This window comes from Vigna radiata, chromosome 6 (genome assembly GCF_000741045.1).
Source record: "Vigna radiata var. radiata cultivar VC1973A chromosome 6, Vradiata_ver6, whole genome shotgun sequence".
In the NCBI taxonomy this organism is placed as follows: Eukaryota; Viridiplantae; Streptophyta; class Magnoliopsida; order Fabales; family Fabaceae; genus Vigna; species Vigna radiata.
In genome coordinates, this window is record NC_028356.1 from 20,506,963 (window position 1) to 20,526,511 (window position 19,549).

Here is a 19,549-nt window from a genome sequence, read left to right on the forward strand (position 1 = left end):
CGGTGTCCCAAGCTATTGCAACACGAAGAAGAAGATTGAGGAGCAAACATGGCTCATCAACCACTAAGATTGGGAAGAAGATTCCTTAACCTCCAACGTCACTATGGCTTTCACAAAAGAAAAGTAAAAACCCTAATTTGAGATTCCACCCTCATAAAAGTATGGGTTTCATTAAATAAATGGCATGTCATTCAGAATCCACCTCACTATGCCTTAAAGTGTCTACATGAGCCAATAAATGACATCTCATTCACTGATAGCACAACTAGACATTTGGTCGTTAACGATTTAAGCGTTGTTTGAAAAAAAGACTTAATTGAACGTAAATTACAATGTTTAAGACTACATTGAACATTTTAAAAAAATTAAAACTATTTCGAATAAAACTGATAAAAATTGGGACCGACAATGATATTAAGCCTATTTTTTTTTTAAGAGGAAGCAACATTAACACCAAATTATGCTTCACTAAATCACCTACAATTGCAATGTTATATTTAATTATAATGATTGAAAGAGAAAGGTATGTCCCTTATTAGAAGTGATTGGAGAAGGAAGTAAAAGATGAGTTCGTGGTGTTAATGGAAGGTGTTGCTTGAGTTACTCATCTCAAAGTGTACTCCTGAATTAGAGTTTTAGGTGTGCTCATGCTTCTTAATCAACAATTTTCGCACTAAAGTTTTTTGGGTACATTAAGACTAAGCGGAGAAAAAAAAAGAAAGAAGAAGATGATGAATTGTTGGGTGGAAGGTGTTTGATAGGATGGAAGTGAATGAATGATTAGGAAAAATAAAAAGAGAAATAATCTTTTAATAATGGAAGATACAAAGGAGATGGAATGAGGCAAAATGATAGACAAAGCCATACACTATTCAGTTAATTATTCAGATAATTATTTAGACAATGTTAATAAAAATGATTAAATTAAATAAAATTAACAAAAATAAAAACTTAACGAAGTAAAATAAGAACCAAATTTAACAAATTAGATTAAAATAGAGACTAAATTAATAATTTACTCAAAATACAATGAGATATCTTTAAGTTTTGGTTTAGCCATTCCTTTAACATGATTAGTTATGTTTTAACACCAAGCTTAATTGAAATTGCACCAAATCGGAGACAAGCAGTTCATTTAAACACTGTACTGTCATGTTCTTGATTTCATAAGCAAGCTTGTGAAGTTCTGATGCTATGAAAGAATCATTGTTATAATTATTATTCTTCTTTCGAAAATCATTTGAAATTTGGAACGCATTCTTCGTCTCCGCTGGATCTGATCTGAACACGGTGCCATGAATCGGTTGCTGAAAGCGGCGAGAGCCTCTGGTTCTCTCAACCTCTCCAATCGTTCCCTCACGTAAGCCCTATCCAACTCTTTCCACTGCTCCGTTCATTTTTATGTTTTCCGTTATTTCAATTCATTGGAGGGTTGCTATTGCTGTTGTTTCCATTTGCAGAGAAATTCCCGACGAGGTTTACCGGAATCTGGAGGGGCTCGGTGGCGGCGGGGACGACGACAAGTGGTGGGAGGTAACGTACATTTTAAATTGAACAGAAGTTTCATTTTGAATAGGAAAACGGAATGAAATTTAAAAGGAAATGAAATGCAATGCAATCGAACGAAATTTACAGGCTGTGGAGCTTCAGAAGCTTATTCTGGCTCACAATAGCATTGGATTGTTGAAGGAAGATCTGAGGAATTTGCCTTTTCTCGTTGTGCTGAATCTCAGCCACAACTGTCTCACGCAGCTTCCCTCTGCTATCGGAGAGTGAGTTTTTGTAACGCTTCAGTTTTGCTTGTTACTGTTTTAGTTTGAAAATGTGTTGCTGGATTTTTTATTGTTGTTTGTTTCTTATTTGTAGGTTGCCTCAGTTGAAGATGTTGGATGTTTCGTTCAATTCAATAATTGAAATACCCGAGGAGATTGGATCGGCAGCATCGCTTGTTAAGTATGCTCAATTATGTTTCTTTTTTTTTCTAGGTTGGTTGATATGAGGAAGTTTGCTTCCCTTTGTACTTACTCTGTTTGCATGTTTGACTTGCATGCTGCTCGGCTTTTGCATTTGCTTGTCTAGGCTTGATTGTTCAAATAATAGGCTCACGGAGCTTCCAAGCTCGCTTGGCAGATGCTTAGAATTGTCGGACTTAAAGGTAATGACTATGTCTTGCTGAAACTTCGGAGAGTAGATGTTATTTGTGCAATTGGCTTATGCTGCTCATCTTGCAGAAAATGGGTATTTTCAAATTGTGCTTGTGATATTGTGAATTAGACCTTGAAATGCTATCAAGTTTATTTATTATTTTGACGCCTATAAAAGGCATTTGTTTATGGAGCCCACTAGAAAGTATGGACACAACATGGAACAGTGATGTCTGACAAGTTTTAAAAATTATGGAACTTGAAACATCTATTATAATTTTAAAATATAAAATTAGTGTAACATTAAAATAAATCACAAGTCTTAAATCAATACGGGGAAATGTGTAAAAAGAAAAAAGAAGAATCAAAGAGAACCAATGCTTTAAAAGTCAACATGATTCATTGTAGGAATAATAAAATGTTATAAATATGACTAATATTAATGTAATTATTATGATATTTCTCATTTGTATTGTAATAAAATTGTAAAATATAAAAGAGAAAAAAATGGGCACAGCTACTTCTTTGAAGTGTTCAAGCTTCTTTAGGGGTTCACTTTGTTCTATGTTAATGTTAAACATTCTAATTGATAATATTTGGATACTTCTAAGACCAGTATCCAAATTCCAAACTGCACTACAATTAATGGAGTAATTTTTCTTTTGAGTGCATGATTAAGGAAGTAGTTTCCTTTCTGATAAACAGTGATGTACTGCAATTTGTTGGCCAGATTATTTTCTTGTTCGAAGAAGATTTGTCCAATTCCTGTCACTGGCACTGCCAAAGAATTAGTTACTTTCCTGTTAATTGCATGCTTGTGGCATTTCTCTCTACCACCGTATGTCTATGTTAGGTTTCTTGGAGACAAGAAACTAGATTTATAATTCAGTTTAAGAAATTAACACACAAATCTTACTGCACAGTGTAAATAACACTCTAATTCTGAAAAACATAATACATGAAAACATCCAACAGCTTCCAAGGGAAGAAATTCCCTTCTACACAGGACAAGCCCTGTTCTGAAACAAAATACACTCAACAACCAGAACTAGAACACCCCCCCTTCCTTAAAAGACAAAAACTGCCTAACTACTAATTAAAACTTCCCCTAACTTACTTTTTAAACTTCTCCTAACTACCCCTAACCACTTCATACTAACTTCTATGTTTTACTTTTGCCAAACTATCTAAAAACTATCTACAATGTCTAATACATTACATATCCTATCATTACTCGTCATTGCAAACCAACCTTGTCCTCAAGATTGTAATCTAAAAACTGGTCCTTAATTGTTGCGACAACTTCCCATGCGATTGCCTCAAGGATTCCTTTCAGTCGTTGGATTAATCCTTGAATCTGCAAAGATCTAACTTTGACAACAAAATCTTTTGCAAACATATGCTTAATAAACAATCTGACTTGGCTTCCAAAATCAACAAGTTTATTACTGGAGTTTGCTAGCAATTAATTTCCATAACAGATAAGTAACCCAAGACAAAAGGGAGATCGCCCAACTTTCTTGTCCTTCTTGCATAGGGCCTGCCACTTTGTCAAGAAATGCTCCCCCAACTGGTTTTCTGATGTTGGGTTTACTGCTGCCATCCTCTCATGTGAAATTTCCACACTCCCAATCTGTGTTACTGCTGTCAAACTCTCAAATAACATGTTTCCCTTGTTCCCTTCAACTATCCTTAGTTGAGGTGTTGCAAGATCTTCCCAAGAAAGGTTATGAAATTTCTGTTGCCAGCTCTTGAACCCCTTGATTGCATTTTTTCCCATGTTATTGATGGTTAGGTGTACTTCTGTTGTTCCTGTGATGTTCTGGACTTCAAAAACATTTTCTGTCCCAACACCAACTACCTTTGAACCATCTACACTCAAAACAGCCTCATCTTTTACTTTACTCCCAGAAGTAATGGTTACAATGTTACCACCACATTCGGCCTTCTTTCTTCTATCTTCACCCTCGTTCACTGTTTTGACATATTCACCAAGACCTACCACACTATCCCCATTAAAACCAACAACTTTTGCAACTTCATCCTGAGAAGCAAGAGTCACAACATTCCCATCACAGTCTTGGTCTCCACCTTCCTCTTCACTGATATCCTTTTCTCTTCTTCCCACTATATCTCCATACACAGAACCTTTACTTCCATCTGACTCTCTTTCCATGTTTGAGTCTTCTCAAGATATCCTCCATCATATCTCCGAACCTTTGAAAGTTGGCTCTAGTTTCCTCTCTATTCTCCTCAAAAGCTCTCTCTAATGTACTCACTCTACTCTCTATGGTGTTTGACTGATCCGGCAGGTCGGACCAATTTGTTAGGTTTCTTGGAGACAAGAAACTAGATTTATAATTCAGTTTAAGAAATTAACACACAAATCTTACTACACAATGTAAATAACACTCTAATTCCGAAAAACATAATACATGAAAACATCCAATAGCTTCGGAGGGAAGAAATTCCCTTCTACACAGGACATGCTGTGTTCTGAAACAAAATACACTCAACATCTAGAACTAGAACACCCCCCTTCCTTAAAAGACAGAAATTGCCTAACTACTAATTAAAACTTCCCCTAACTGCTGTTTAAACTCCTCCTAACTACCCCTAACCACTTCATACTGACTTCTATTTTTACTTTTGCCAAACTATCTAAAAACTGTCTACAATGTCTAATACATTACATATCCTATCAGTCTCCTTTTGACATAAATTACCCTTTCATTTGTGAAGTTTCTTCTCGCCACTTCAAAATGGTGGATTTCTTAGAAGAGAATTGCTTGAACCTATTTTTGTGACATCACATGCATGAACTCAAGCCGATGCTGTGCAGACTGTCTATTATCTTTCTATTTTTGTGACATCACATGCATTACCTCTCGACTTTAAAATATAATTGGACATTGATATTGATGATAGATTATGTCAAGATCCCCTGACTGCACTAGAATTTAATAATATGAAGACATGCATCCAAGACTCTTGATAATGGTCTTCGCCTGATATGTATTATCTTCCTATTACCCCAAAGTCAAACGAATTGAGCACAAGTTTAGCGAATGGATTCTGTAGTTTACCTTTTTGTGGTTATATATTTTTATTTCTTGGTCCTTGATTTAGGTCATTCAGCGTATTAAATCTATTGATGAAGATTGCGTTTACTTTAAATTGGGGGCTGTGAAATTTTCCTTACATACATTACCTGGCTTTACAATTGAACTAAAATTAATTACAACTTTTTTCTATTTATTGGTGTAAGTCTTTATTCATGTAAAATTCTTGATTTAGGTCATTCAGCATACTTAAATCTATTGATGAAGATTGTGTTTAGTTCAAATTGGTGGCTGTGAAATTTTCCTTACATACGTTACCTGGCTTTACAATTGAACTAAAACCAATTACAACTTTTTTCTATTTATTGGTGTAACTCTTTATTCATGTAAAATTCTTGTACGTGCTGTTTGATGAAGTGAGGCTTATAATGCAGGGATCAAACAATCTTTTTACCAGCTTGCCAGAAGATTTAGCAAATTGCTCTAAATTGTCTAAGCTAGATATGGAGGTAGTAATTAGTAGCAAAAATTTAGTGTATTAGTTGACTGCAAACATCTCCTGAAACCTTTCAAAAATTAGGGTTTCATTAACTAGTGCTCTCTGTTCATTACCTTTTTGTCTTTGCCAGGGAAACAAGCTATCAGTGATATCAGAAAATCTCATTTCATCATGGACCATGCTTACCGAATTCAATGCATGTAAGGGTCCTTTATTCTCTAAAGTAAATGCATAATATCAATTAATTATTTTATTCCTATTTGTAAATTTTTTGATGTGGCAAATGTTTTTCCGTTATTACACTTGCTACAGCAAAAAATTTGCTGACAGTGTTACCAGTCAGCATTGGAGGCCTTTCACGTCTAATTCGTCTTGACCTTCATCAAAACAGTGAGTTTTTTAAACAATGGTCAACTTTTTTTTTTTTTTTTTTTTTTATTTCTTTTGGTTTCTCCATTATACATTCTGACTTAGAAATTATGTGTCAATCTGTGCAGGAATATCCGCAATCCCTTCATCAATCAATGGTTGTCATTCACTTACAGAGCTTTATTTGGGGTCAAATTCTAACCTATTCCGATGCAAGTCTTCATATTATTAAAAGCATACTGTGCTTTGTTTTACTTTCTTCTTAAACCATCTGCGTTTCTCATACATTGTGTGTTTATATTTTCCTCTCTATTTAGGAATAACAATATTTCTATAGTACCAGTGGAGATAGGGGCCCTTTCTCGACTTGGGACTTTAGATCTTCAGTCTAACCAGGTAGGAAGTAGCGTGTTTAGAAACAATATTTAGAGGAAATAATTGATTGTTAAAGCTCTCTACTCCCTTGAAGCTAAAAAAAATATTACAATTTTCGTCTTCTGATAGTTTGTTCTCTTCTCCCTCAATACTTGATTATTAATTCAATTGTTTATTGATGTTGTGTATTCACAGCTGAAGGACTACCCAGTAGAGGCATGCAAGTTGAGTCTTTTAGTTTTAGATCTTTCTAATAATTCATTGAGTGGGTTACCCCCTGAAATGGGTAAGGTCAGCAAGTTTTGGTACTATGATAAGTATAGTTTCTTTATTTTGAAAAAAAATTTGTAACTAAAAGCATACTAGTTCTAGAGTAAATATGCAATGGTTATATATATATATATATATATATATACACACACACACACACACACACACACTTTTTTATCTCAACTCTACTGATTTCAGTATCTAAAAGAATTGCAAAGAAATTGATTAGTAAAATTGTAAATACAGGGCATCATTCCCTGTGATAGCTAGTTCTAAATAAACAATAATTACAGGTGCTGGACCTGGGTATACTTTATTGTCCTCTCAAGGTAGACATTTCTCTTCGCTGACATTGAATCTCTACCTTTTGCTTCTTGTTTAGGAAAAATGACTACATTGAGAAAACTTCTGCTTAGTGGAAATCCTTTGAGAACTCTTCGAAGGTACAGAAAATGGTCCTTTCAGAGGTTAACATTTATATATATATATATATATATATATATATATATATATATATTCCTCTAATATTTTTTTTTCTTCTCACCAGCTCATTAGTATCTGGACCCACACCAGCATTACTGAAATTTCTCCGAAGCCGACTCTCTGTGGATGAAGGTATCTTACAATGTTAGATCCATTATGCATTTTACTTGTGTTAGGTATAATATTGTAAAATTCTTCTGCAGATTCTGAAGCTGTAACCCCATCAAAAGAAGAGGTGATCACAATGGCTACCCGATTATCTATCACTTCAAAGGTGTTGCTTCTCTTAAAAGGAAAATATTAATTCCATAGTTTTTTTTTTTTTTTTTTTCTTTTTTTTTTTTTATGATAACCTGTTTGTAGACTGTGTTAGGTTTCTAGATAGAGGAAACGGGGAAAACCACTACAAACTCCTAAACTCACTGAATAGATCTTGTATTACAATGTTCCCCTTCCCACACGATGCCAATGATCCTATCAACAATTCTCAAACATCAAAAACTACCCCCCTGCATACAAAGACCCCACTCTGTATAGAAAGTTTCACTCAACCTAACAACCCAACTAACAACTACTTTTTAATGTTTCCTCTTAACATACACATTACATATCTTATCACTACATGCCGCTGCATAAACAACCTTGTCCTCAAGGTTGAAGTCTAGAAACTGGCCCTTAATTGTTGCAACAATTTCCCACATGGCTTCCTCAGGGCTTTCTTTCTGCCCTTGGATTAACACATGTTGCAAGACTTGATCTCCCATCAGCAGATTCATCAAACTTGGGGAAGATTCATCAGCTTTGGGGGCCTTCTTCCCTTGACATCTACCAAACAGCTTGGTAGGTAGAAACAAGCACCTCACTTTTGCAAGATCGTCATGATAGACCTGAAGATCAGTACCAACATCCATCAGAAGTTTCTTCCTCAAAGTAACTTGTGCTTGAGAAGGATTATCTCCATAAGTTAAAGGGAATCCAACTCTAGAGAGAAGATTTCTGAAAATATCTTCCTACTTGAGATTGAAACTGTAAAATAATTTTCGAGGGCTTGAAAGATCCCTCTCACTCTCATTTATATATAAGAAAGTTGTGATACAAGGTACATGATAAATAGATTAACCCAAGACACAATATAATCATGATAAATAGGGTAACCCTAGACACAATATAATAATGATAAATAGGTTAAATATTCTAACATTCTCCCTCAAACTGGAGCATACAGATTGTATGAACCAAGCTTGGAATAGGTAAACTCAATTTGAAATATATGATCTGTCTTAAAGAGTGTGCGGCAAATAGATGTGCAATTACTGGTCGAAGAACAACTAACAACAGCTTATGGATTGGACAGTGGTGGACAACTGCGAAACTTCAACTAGCACAATGAAACTTCAACTAGAATGACTTTGACAAAGGAGGACAATGACAAACTGTTGGGACTAGGTTGCCATCAAGTAAGGATGGGGCCTGCAGTGGCTGAAAGCGACAAAACTGCAGGGACTGCCGTCACTGACTGATAGGGTGATAGGCCTGCAATGGCTGAAAGTGACAACTGCAGGGACTGCCATCTCTGACCGGTGGGGCCTGCAGTGGCTGGAAACATACTCCCCTCACGGCGAATGACATAAATGATGGTGTGTCGATGACAAATCGTGATAGTGGAAGATCATAATAGTCTCCTTTATTCATCAAAGTACCCAAAAACAGATCTGACAAAGAGTTGGTGAAATTGTTGACTAAGATTTTGAATCTCGCTAGAAATAGACTCCCTCATGCCATGAGCAACCTTTAACCTATGACTTTGGTGTTGAAATTCCTTGGTGTTAACCACCGATTGTCCTTTGAGTCTTGAAAATAAATGACATCCAACAGGAGCATCACAGCTGCTACAACATACAAAGCTAAACACACATTATGAAAGGAGGTTAAGGAACAATGTTAAAACAGAGCTACAATGCTAAAACATAGTTTTTTCTTTTCTTTTATTTATTTATTTATTTTTTCATCTGGAAGACTTCTCTCATCCCATCTTCACTTCCATTCACCAAGAGATCATGACTCTTTAATTTCATAATCTCCATACCTTCACTTCAAGACATATTCAATCATCAATTTCCTCATCATCGTTATCCTTCATCCAACTTAGAAAACACCATTAACCCCAATTTTCTCCATAACCAATCGAAAAGAGTTAAACACTCATTCAGATCTTGACAACCTTAAAACCGAAGGAAAAGAGGTTAATCTGCAAGAAAGTAAAGAAGTGAGAACTTCTTGAGAGAAATTATGTGGAGTTGGCGGGGACAGCATTTTCTGCTAGTGACTCCAAACCGAATTACTTTCTTCCACCCTAGAAACATTCATAGGGTCAGAACAACAAAACGATGGAGGTATCCCTGGATTGGCTTGTAGAACGAAAATAGAAAGAGATTTAGGGAATTTTTATTTTAGGGTTTCGGAGAGAAATTGGGATTTCCCAATTATTTTGATGCATCTCGGGTTGCAAGTGGTTGTCACAAGGGCGAATTTGCAATCCACTTGCGATGGATGCTTGGAAGGGTGTCACAATGTGATTCTGACACTGGGAAGGTGGCGCATGACAAACACGCGTCGGAAGCTGGTCTGAGAGAAGTCGTGCGTGACGATGTGTGTGGAGGAGAATGAGACAGCAACCACCAGGGATGGGTCGCACTCCTTAAGGCACATAAAACCCTTAACTTTGTCGGAGAAAACGTGACAGTAGCGGCGGTGAATGTCGGGCAGATGTGGCGTGCGTGGCAGTGGCTGGATGAGAACTAGCCGTCGACACCTGCGGGGTTGGCTATCGCTCGAGGAGGCGATCCAGATCCATTGGTCATCGGACGAAACTGTGACGGTGAGCAACGACAGACGACGACAGACAATGGCGGTCGGTGGTAATGACAACGGAAAACAGCGAAAAGAATACTGCAAATAATGAGATTAGAAGAACATGATTGCTAATTTCAGAAAAGACAATTTTTTTAAGGCTGTCGATGGCTGTGGTAGCCACCGACGGCAACAAAGACAGAGTAGGAAGAGACTCAGACAACTTGCTTTGATACCACGTTAAGATTGAAACTATAAAATAATTCTCGAGGGCTTGAAAAATCCCTCTCACTCATTCTATATGTAGGAAAGTTGTGATACAAAGTACATGATAAATAGAGTAACCCTAGACACAATATAATCATGATATATAGGATAACCCTAGACATAATATAATGATGATAAATAGGATAAATATTCTAACAGTGGACAACTCCCCTCTTTCAACCCACGGGCAAAGTGGTTCTTCCTCACCCTTCCTAGTTCCATTATTGTCAATGACACCCTCTTCTCTTTTCTTCTCCCAATTGATTAAATTTTCTCCTCCATCTAAGAGTTTTCTTTGCTTTCTTTATGTCATACAGACTATCTTTCTCAGCATCCCTACCCGTCTTTACCTTTTTCTCTCCTTTCATGATATCTTGAAGAAGTTCCTCTATCCCTCCCTTTTTTCCTCTCTTAACAGAATTCTCACTTCCTTTTGAGCCCCTTTTGTGGTTCTTGGACTTCTGCATCATTTCTTTCATTTCTTGGAAACTGTGTTTAATAGGACTTTGAGAGTGTATGAAAGGAGGAAAAGGAATTAAAAGAAATAGGTCATAAGTTGTTAGGAGGGTTAGGGGGATAGTTAGAGCCATTAGGAAGTTAGTTGTTGTATGTTCTGGTAGCGGGTAGCTTTATAAGGTGGAAGGGGTGTTTAGGGACAAACATGTTTTGTTTTGTTGTATCTTAGAGACAGGACCATTGCATCTTGTGTGAAGGGAGAGGGCTCTCTTGGAAGTGTCCGGGCTTATACCTTGTATTCTTCGTCATCAAGAATAATAATGCAGATTGTTTTCAGTGTTTCTCTGTGAGTGTTCGTGTTTTCAGGTGTGAGTTCTGGATTTCTTGTTTCAAGAAATCTATCAATTGGTTCTACTTGTTGAATCATTGAAGGGAGAAAGAAATGGAGGGAAGAGTCATTGCATCAAGCTGCTAATGAGTATTGTCTACCATCTAGAAATAGATGGACAAACAAAAGTTCTCAACAGTATTCTAGAGATGTATTTAAGGTGCTTTAGTTTAGAACAGCCTAAAAGTTGGAGTTTTGTTCTACCATGGGCAAAATACTGGTATAACACCAGCTACCAGGGTTCAACAAAGTGCATGCCCTTTGAAGTGGTTATGGGACAACTCCACCATCTCTATCTTGGTTTGTAGTAGGAGAAACTGTGTTGGAAGCAATGGCACAAGAACTGCAGACCAGGGGCGAGGCTCTCAAACAACTGAGATACCATTTAGAGAGGTCGCACGATCAAATGGCCAAATTTGCCAATTGGAAACCAGGCCAACAACGATCAAGGAAGGGGACAGGGTATACTTGAAGATCAGACCCCATAGGCAAGCATCCATGCTTATCGGATTGCACCCAAAGTTGTCTGCCAGGTATTATTGTCCTTTCCAAGTGACCAAACAGGTAGGGCCAGTGGCATTCAGGGTTCAACTGTCAAAAATAGCTAGGATACACCATGTCTTTCATGTGTCAACTTAAATTGGTAGTGGGAACCCAAAAGTTTGAAAAGGAGCTATCGGAGGACCTACAAGGGGGAGGTCTAGTCTATTGGCCCCTCAAGGTGCTCAACAGAAGAGCAAATCAGATACAGGAGAACCAGTGTCGCAGGTGCTCATTGACTGAGAGGAAGGAGGACCGAAAGTTGCAACCTGGGAGGATTAGAGGACAATGAGGGAGTCATTTCTCATAATTCAACCTTGAGGATAAGGTTGTTCAAAGGCCGACGAGTAATGATAGAACTTTGAGAGTGTATGAAAGGAGGAAAAGGAATCAAAAGAAATAGGTCATAAGTTGTTAGGAAGGTTAGGGGGACAGTTAGGGCTGTTAGGAGGTTAGTTGTTTTATGTTCTGGTAGGAGATAGCTTTATAAGATGTGTTAGGATATAAACAAGATGGAAGGGGTGTCTAGGGACAAACATGTTTTGTTTTATTGTATCTTAGAGACAGGACCATTGCATCCTGTGTGAAGGGAGAGGGCTCTCTTGGAAGTGTTTGGGTTGTATACCTTGTATTCTTTGTCATCAAGAATAATACAGATAGTTTGCAGTGTTTCTCTGTGTGTGTTGGTGTTTTCGGATGTGAGTTCTGGATTTCTTGTTCCAAGAAATTTATCTGTGTCTCATTTCTTGAATATTTTCCCTCACTATTGTTCTTGTTTTCCCCAAACATTGGCTCACCCGTCAAGTGCATTCACTTTGCCTTCCATGATTCTTCCTCTTCTTGATCTGGCAGGTCAAATTAAATTGTTAGGTTTTGTTGGAAGTCTCACATCGACTAGAGATAAGGTCAATTAAGTGTATATAAGTGAGTGCAAACCTCACTCTACAAACCGGTTTTGTGGGGTTGAGTTAGGCTTAAAGTCCATTTCTAACATGCTATCAGAGTCATCGTTAAAAGCCTATCCTAGCGATATTTGTTGTTTGTTGGGCATATTGTTCCACCCGCTACCGGACCACCCATTAATGTCTAGTCCCACACTCGAGATGTATATACCTCGGCATGAGGGGGGTATGTTGGAAGTCCCACGTCGACTAGAGATAAGGCCAATTAAGTATATATAAGTGGGTGCAAACCTCACTCTACAAGTCGGTTTTGTGGAGTTGAGTTAGGTTTAAAGTCAACTTCTAACAGGTTTCTAGATAGAGGAAACTAGGAAAATCACTGCAAACTCCTAAACTCACTGAATAGACCTCGCATTATTGATTCTAGGCAACAAGTACCGCATGAATGCTTCCTAGGGACAATGCTCCCCTTCCCACAGGATGCCAATGATTCTGTCAACAATTCTCAAACATCAAAAACTATCCCCCTGCATACAAAGACCCCACTTTATATAGAAAGTCTCACTCAACCTAACAACCCAACTAACAACTACTTTTTAGTATGTTTCCTCCTAACATACACATTACATATCGTATCACTGTGTCTGTGTGTTGATATCACAATGTGCATTAATTGCTTCAACACGATTGGAAAGTCACTTTGTACTATTGCATACACCGAATAATACATGTGCCAAATAGTTGTTTGAAATTACTTGATTTTTCCAAGGTACTCATTCTTTATGTTTTCTTATGCTAGAGGTTAGTAGGATACTAGGTGATACTTAAATGTTCTAGTGAAAATTCAAGCATAGTCAGGCACATGGTGTTGTGTCACGGGAAAAAAGGGTCAATTTTTTTTTTTTTTTTTTTTTTTTTTTTTTTTTTTACTTTTGGTAAGAATTTCAGAATCTTTTGGGGATAAAAATAACAAAAAAAAAAATGATTATGTTTGTTATGTACCAATCATGTTAATATTGAAGTTGATTACATTGTAGTTTGACAATGGGTTAATCTTATTGTGTTTTTCTGATATGTGTAATGTAATCCCATTATCGGCTAACAAAAAATATATTTCTTTGTTAACTTAACTTTCATTAAGTTTCTTTACCTGGACATTCGTTTCCCCTCTAATCACCGATCTATTTATAATTGTCTTCAGGAACTTTCTATGGAGGGGTTGGGATTAACTGCTGTCCCATCAGAAGTGTGGGAATCAGGGGAGGTCATAAAACTTGATCTTTCAAGAAACTCCATCCGGGAGTTGCCTGTTCAACTTTCTTCTTGTGTTTCACTCCAGGTTAAACCTTATCTTCTGGTTTTCATAAGGACCGTAATTTTTTCTACCATTTTCTTGTTTTTGTTTCATATTTTTCCACGTACCTTAAATTATTGTTTACGAATTTTTCTTTGCAATTATTCCACTTTTGTTCTTGCGCTGAAAATTATACAACAACAAAAGTGATCTTTAACATACTAAATTGGAAGGAAAATGTTTTTTGCAGTTACCTTCATTTTCTTTGTATTTAGTTAAACATTTTTAATATGGTAAACCCTTTTCTTTCTGTTGAGTGATTATTTCATGAAGATCTAGTCTCAGCAATTTATGGATATGTTAATAATGATAATAGGTTTCCAGATTTAATGATAATTTGTTGATTGATAGATGTTTGAGGGTTAGGAAGATTGCTTAGGTATTCTGATCAGAAATGGACCTGCTACAGATTGAAATGATGTATTAATTCATTTGTACGTTGTACACTTTCCAGACATTGATTTTATCTAAGAACCAAATTATAGAGTGGCCAACTTCAGTTCTTAAATCACTTTCAAGCCTTTCAAGTTTGAAGATGGACAACAATTCCCTTAGACAGGTAACAATTAATGATCCTGAGAGGTTCTCTCTGTTCTTTTTCTTATAAAATGAATGGTGGTATCAACATGTGTATAGACCGTTATTGGACACAATAGTTTATGAATGTTAATATGGTTTTTCAAATTGTAAAATCCACAGAAATAATATGTTTTATCTCTCGTTGATGGTCATTGCTTTTCAAACAATTTATATAGTTATCTTAGAATAAATAAAAGGTCAATGTATGGTTTAATTCCTCATAGTTATTATATAATTGACAGTTGAAGTGATATATTGCCAAAATAGTAGTTAGTATTTCTCAAAATTTCACGTGATTAGATTTTTATAATAGGCATGTACTCTGCTGCATGTTATGAAACATCTGAATATATTAATTCCTCTCCGTATCTGTCAGTGATTTTAGTGACAGAAACACTGTTGGTTGTGAAATTTCTATGTTTACATGCTTTGTTATCTGCCATAAATATAAATCAGATGATGGTGTGACTGACCTTATCTGTCATTTGAACTATAGATACCTTCCGATGGCTTTGAAGTGGTGCCTAAGCTTCAGATCCTGGATCTAAGCGGTAATGCAGCTTCATTACTAGATGGACCTGCGTTTTCTAGTTTGCCTTACCTGCAAGAGATTTACCTAAGGTTGGTTATGGCAAGTGTGAGAAACTTCACACACTTACACAGATTTAACTTTCATATTCCTTTATCTTCTGGGGAGCCTGGCTTAACTTTCACATCACAAAACTAACAGAAGAATGAAGCTCAGTGAAGTCCCATCAGATATAGTGGGGCTGCATCAGCTACGGATCCTAGACTTGAGTCAGAATTCCCTTCAATCAATTCCAGTGGTAACATTTTTTCTATGACTCGAAAACAGGGATTAAGCTTGTGTAGCTGCTTGCTTATTTATTTCTCGTGAAAAGTTATGATAATATCCTTGAACTTGATATTGTTTAGATAATGACAATAGCTTAGGGACCAGCTGTTTGTATGTGTGCCTATTAAATTCAAATCCTATAGATAATGTACTCACAGTAACAAGTTCATAAAATTTAATTTTTTTTCTACCATAGGCTTGTGATTGAAGAGAAATGTCATATTTCAATCTTTCTCTCCGTTAAATTCTTTAACATGCTTTCTTAAATTATTAGTGATCAGAAAGCTGAATTTCAAGTATAATTTGACCTCTCGGGCTTGAGTCATGTAGATGGACGCACAAATGGAAACTTAGCTCCTAAAACTTGTCTTGTCCAGTATACTACGAACGATTTAACTAATCTTTTCTATTAACTTTTTTCCTTTGCTTAAATATGAACTTTTTTTTTTCCTTTGCTTACGTATGAACTTGTTTTCAGGGGTTAAAGAATCTCACTTCTCTCAAGGAGCTTGACCTATCTGATAACAACATCTCAGTTCTTCCACCTGAGCTGGTGAGAAATATATAAAGTCCCTCTCTCAAAAGGGGAGAGTGGGTGTTAATTTTGTTGACCTAACTGACAAAAGTTCCAACAGATACCTATAAGTAATTATTTAAGTAGAATCCAAACAATATAGCTTAATAAAAAAATAATTAACATAACAAAAATATGTACATAATTAGTTAAGAAAGAGGTTTAATATTAATAAAAAAAGGTTAGAAAACAGAAATGATACATGATAAAGGGGTGGTTTCATTTCTTTACTGTGACTGTATTTCCTATTCAAATGTATTCCGACAAACAGTGGGTGATATAATAAGTGTCACTGATGGGCATGTAACAAGGATCAAACAGGAAATTTGATTGAATTTATTTTGACTCCGTCTCCATGATGTCACTTTGATTCACTTTTATCATATGTAATTTATTTGATTAGGGTTTGCTGGAACCAAGCCTGCAGGCGTTGAGACTTGATGGAAATCCTCTTAGAAGGTAACCTCCCCTTGCCCCAACCTTTCGATGTGCTTTCTAAGAATGGAGAACTATTTTTTTGGCAGCAGTCTGGGTTTTGCAAATATATATATTTATGCTTCAGGTTTAACAATCTTTCACATGAGGAAAAATAAATTCTAAGGGTCAATGCCAAGAATTACATTTTAAAATTATTCCCCCATTCTTCTGCCTTTCCATAATCAACGTTGTGTCCTTGGTTGAATTGGATGGTGCTTCGACGCTTCTGTGACTCACCAATTTAACCATGTTTACACGTGCTTAGTATTAGCGAAATTACATAATTATCCCCATGTAGTTTAGCACTTTCACAACTTACCCTATAAATTTTGTCACTAAATCCTCATGAATTTTGATTGGAGTGAAAAATATTAATTTTGTCAACTTCCCTTAATTTAACTAGAGTTTTAGACATATAATAATTGAGCAATTGGTAAACTGCAAAGGGTATAGTTTAATTACCCTTACTATTATGTACGGTTTTACTTAACCAACTGGACTGCAAAAGTAAAATTCTATGCAGCTTGAGTTCCTAACAAAGCAGAAATAAAAATATAGATCTCAATATATGGGAAAGCTGGGTGTCCAAAATGAACTTATAATTGATAACCGTGATTGGTGAAAATTTTGATGTTTCTTCACTTGTTTCAGCATTCGAAGGACTGTCTTGTCTAAAGGAACTAAAGCTGTTCTGAACTATTTGAAGGACAAATTGCCAGAGTAGTTTTCTTTTTTTTTTTCCTCCTCTGAAAGTGTTATGTTTAACATGAACAAAAATATTTAAAGTGTTCAATTTTGTTCCTGGTGTCACAATCTTTCCGACGTTGATACTGTGATTTATTTTCCTTATCTGTGTTAGTGTCTCATTTTGTTCAATTCTTGTCCGATGTTGTACATCTCTGCTTTTGTGTGTTATTTCATGTAACTTATTCTTAACTTGAATGGTTAATATTACAAAGAAATTTGCGTGGCTTGATCTTTGATTTATTTTATGATTTTAATTATATTTTGGTCTTATTGAATGCTAGATCTAACATTTATTTAAGATATCATCGGGAAATATTTTATTCTAAATATAAAAAATTAAATAAACAAATGTATGCAAAATTTGAGGATTAAATTAACATTGCAGATTTTTTAAGATCTGACAACTAATATTGTCGGAAAAATAAACAAAATGAAAATAAGAAGTTAAAAAGAATATGAATTATAATTGTAGTTTATTTTAATCATTTAGTGCATATTTGATTTAGTGATAAAAAAGAATTGGATTAAAAAATTGAAAGAAAAATTATATTTGAATGAACAATTACATTTGAGAATGTCTGAAGGAAAACATGATATACGAAAGTTCAAGGAGTCAACAAAATGTTAGCTGCTATAAAGTAAAATTTATGAACAAAAAAAAAGCATGTCAAATTTGTAATCTGTAGGGTATATTTTGACATAAAAATAAACTAAAAATGAAAAAAAGAGACAGAGTACGTGTTATGAAATAATTCCAAAAATACTTTTTTATGAAAGAAATGAAGATTATGGAATGATTTTTTTTTTATATTAACATTAAAATTTAATATTCAAAGTGAAAATTAAAAATTGGAAAAACAGAAAAGGGAAGTGTGTATGATTGTTCGATCACCTTTTATTAGAATGTAAAAATAAGTTATTATCATGATCAGACTCTTAGGAGAGTCAAATTGATCGATCAACGATCAAATAAATCTTAGAATATTAGTAGCTTCAAATTGATCGATCAACGATCAAATAAATCTTAGAATATTAGTAGCTTCATATGCCCACGTGGAAGTTACACTCATTTGATACAGTTTAGGTCATCCTTTGAAAAAAAAAAGATACACAGTAATTAAGGGTAAAGTAGGAAAAATAATTTTTTTTGGAAAGCTTTTCATCAGCCCAAAAGTATTAAGACAAAGATCCTTCATTAAACATGGTTCTAGCTAGTTCCTCTAGAGCCCTATTTTTCTTTATCAATAACACCATTTTGTTGTGGTGTCCTAGTTGTAAAGAAATTGTGGGAAATTCCTTGTTCTTCACAAAAGTTTTCAAAACTCTCATTTTGGAACTCCTTTCCATAATCACTCTTGATAGATTTTATTTTAAGTTCTTTCTCATTCTGAATTATGGAGGCAAATTTCTTAAAAACTCTGAAAGTATCACTCTTGGATTCAAGGAAGAAGGTCTAAGTGAACCTAGAGTAGTCATCTACAAGGACAAGTCCATAGTAATTTCCTCCAAGACTTTTTATTCTAGATGGACCAAATAAATTCATGTGTATCAACTCTAGTGGTCTATTAGTGGACATGACCCGATTGAATTTGAAGGAAGTTTTCACTTGTTTTCCCTTTTGATAGACATCAAAAAGTCTATCAGATTCAAACTTTATTTGGCAACTCTATTACAAGACCTTTAGATACAAGCATATTTAGATGATGCATGTGTATATATGCAAGTCTCTTGTGCCATAACCAAGGTTAATCCTCTTTTGAAATCAACCATGTGTATGTTATTATGTCTCTTACCTATTAGAACTAGTTCATGTGATGATGCATGACAGATCAAGCAGTGATTTGATTCAAAAATGACTTTTAAGCCCTTATCACAAAGTTGGCAAATACTTAGCAATTTGTTTCAAGACCATAAACAAGTAAAACATTTTCAATAGTATATGATGAAGGAGTTTGTATTTTACTAATACCAGTGATTTTACCCTTATTGTTGTCTCCATAGGTAACATGTTGATAACGGTTGTGATGTGATTTTGATATAAAAAGCACCCTTTTTTACTTAGAAACTTGCTTGAACTCATACCTTTTCATTAAGTTGTGTGAGTAAGAGAGTTGAGGTTGATTTTAATGGTTTTATGACTAATTTCCCTGCTTTTGAAAGAGATTAAGGTAATACTAGAAGAAGAGATGCAAAGCCAAGAAGATGGAGCTCAGAAGGGCATAAAAAGGCATCTGAAGGAGGGAAAACATGAAGCTTGGGCGATCAAAATCGACGTCTACTGCCCGGGCAGCGGGGCTTTGTAGCTTGGGCGTCCAATTTTGACACTTGGGCCTTACATGACTCGTTTTGGCCACCTG

The 19,549-nt window shown here is 35.5% G+C and overlaps 1 protein-coding gene across 2 annotated transcripts; it reads left to right on the forward strand.

Moving 5' to 3' along the window:
• Positions 1 to 1,087: 1,087 nt before the first annotated feature.
• Positions 1,088 to 17,423, forward strand: LOC106765224 (leucine-rich repeat-containing protein 40). Of its 2 annotated transcripts, none has more exons than XM_022782251.1 (21): positions 1,088 to 1,360; positions 1,461 to 1,533; positions 1,636 to 1,772; positions 1,867 to 1,953; positions 2,050 to 2,155; positions 5,641 to 5,715; positions 5,836 to 5,905; positions 6,018 to 6,095; positions 6,203 to 6,263; positions 6,392 to 6,470; positions 6,645 to 6,735; positions 7,102 to 7,162; positions 7,267 to 7,334; positions 7,406 to 7,476; positions 13,807 to 13,944; positions 14,414 to 14,518; positions 15,035 to 15,159; positions 15,269 to 15,365; positions 15,873 to 15,947; positions 16,372 to 16,427; positions 17,097 to 17,423. In XM_022782251.1, the coding sequence occupies exons 1-21, from the start codon at positions 1,296 to 1,298 to the stop codon at positions 17,167 to 17,169; spliced, it is 1,791 nt and encodes a 596-aa protein (XP_022637972.1). In that variant the 5' UTR covers positions 1,088 to 1,295; the 3' UTR covers positions 17,170 to 17,423. The 2 variants fall into 2 exon arrangements, with proteins under 2 accessions (XP_022637972.1, XP_014505250.1); XM_014649764.2 differs by having other exon boundaries at positions 1,089 to 1,360; positions 2,080 to 2,155.
• The last annotated feature ends 2,126 nt before the right edge of the window (positions 17,424 to 19,549 follow it).

Excerpts from the sequence above, each read along its gene's own strand:
- LOC106765224 (XM_022782251.1), top strand. The coding sequence starts at position 1,296 with ATGAATCGGTTGCTGAAAGCGGCGAGAGCCTCTGGTTCTCTCAACCTC. Across the intron at positions 1,361-1,460 it reads CTCTCCAATCGTTCCCTCAC|AGAAATTCCCGACGAGGTTT; the intron begins GTAAGCCCTATC and ends TTCCATTTGCAG. Across the intron at positions 6,096-6,202 it reads TCTTGACCTTCATCAAAACA|GAATATCCGCAATCCCTTCA; the intron begins GTGAGTTTTTTA and ends CAATCTGTGCAG.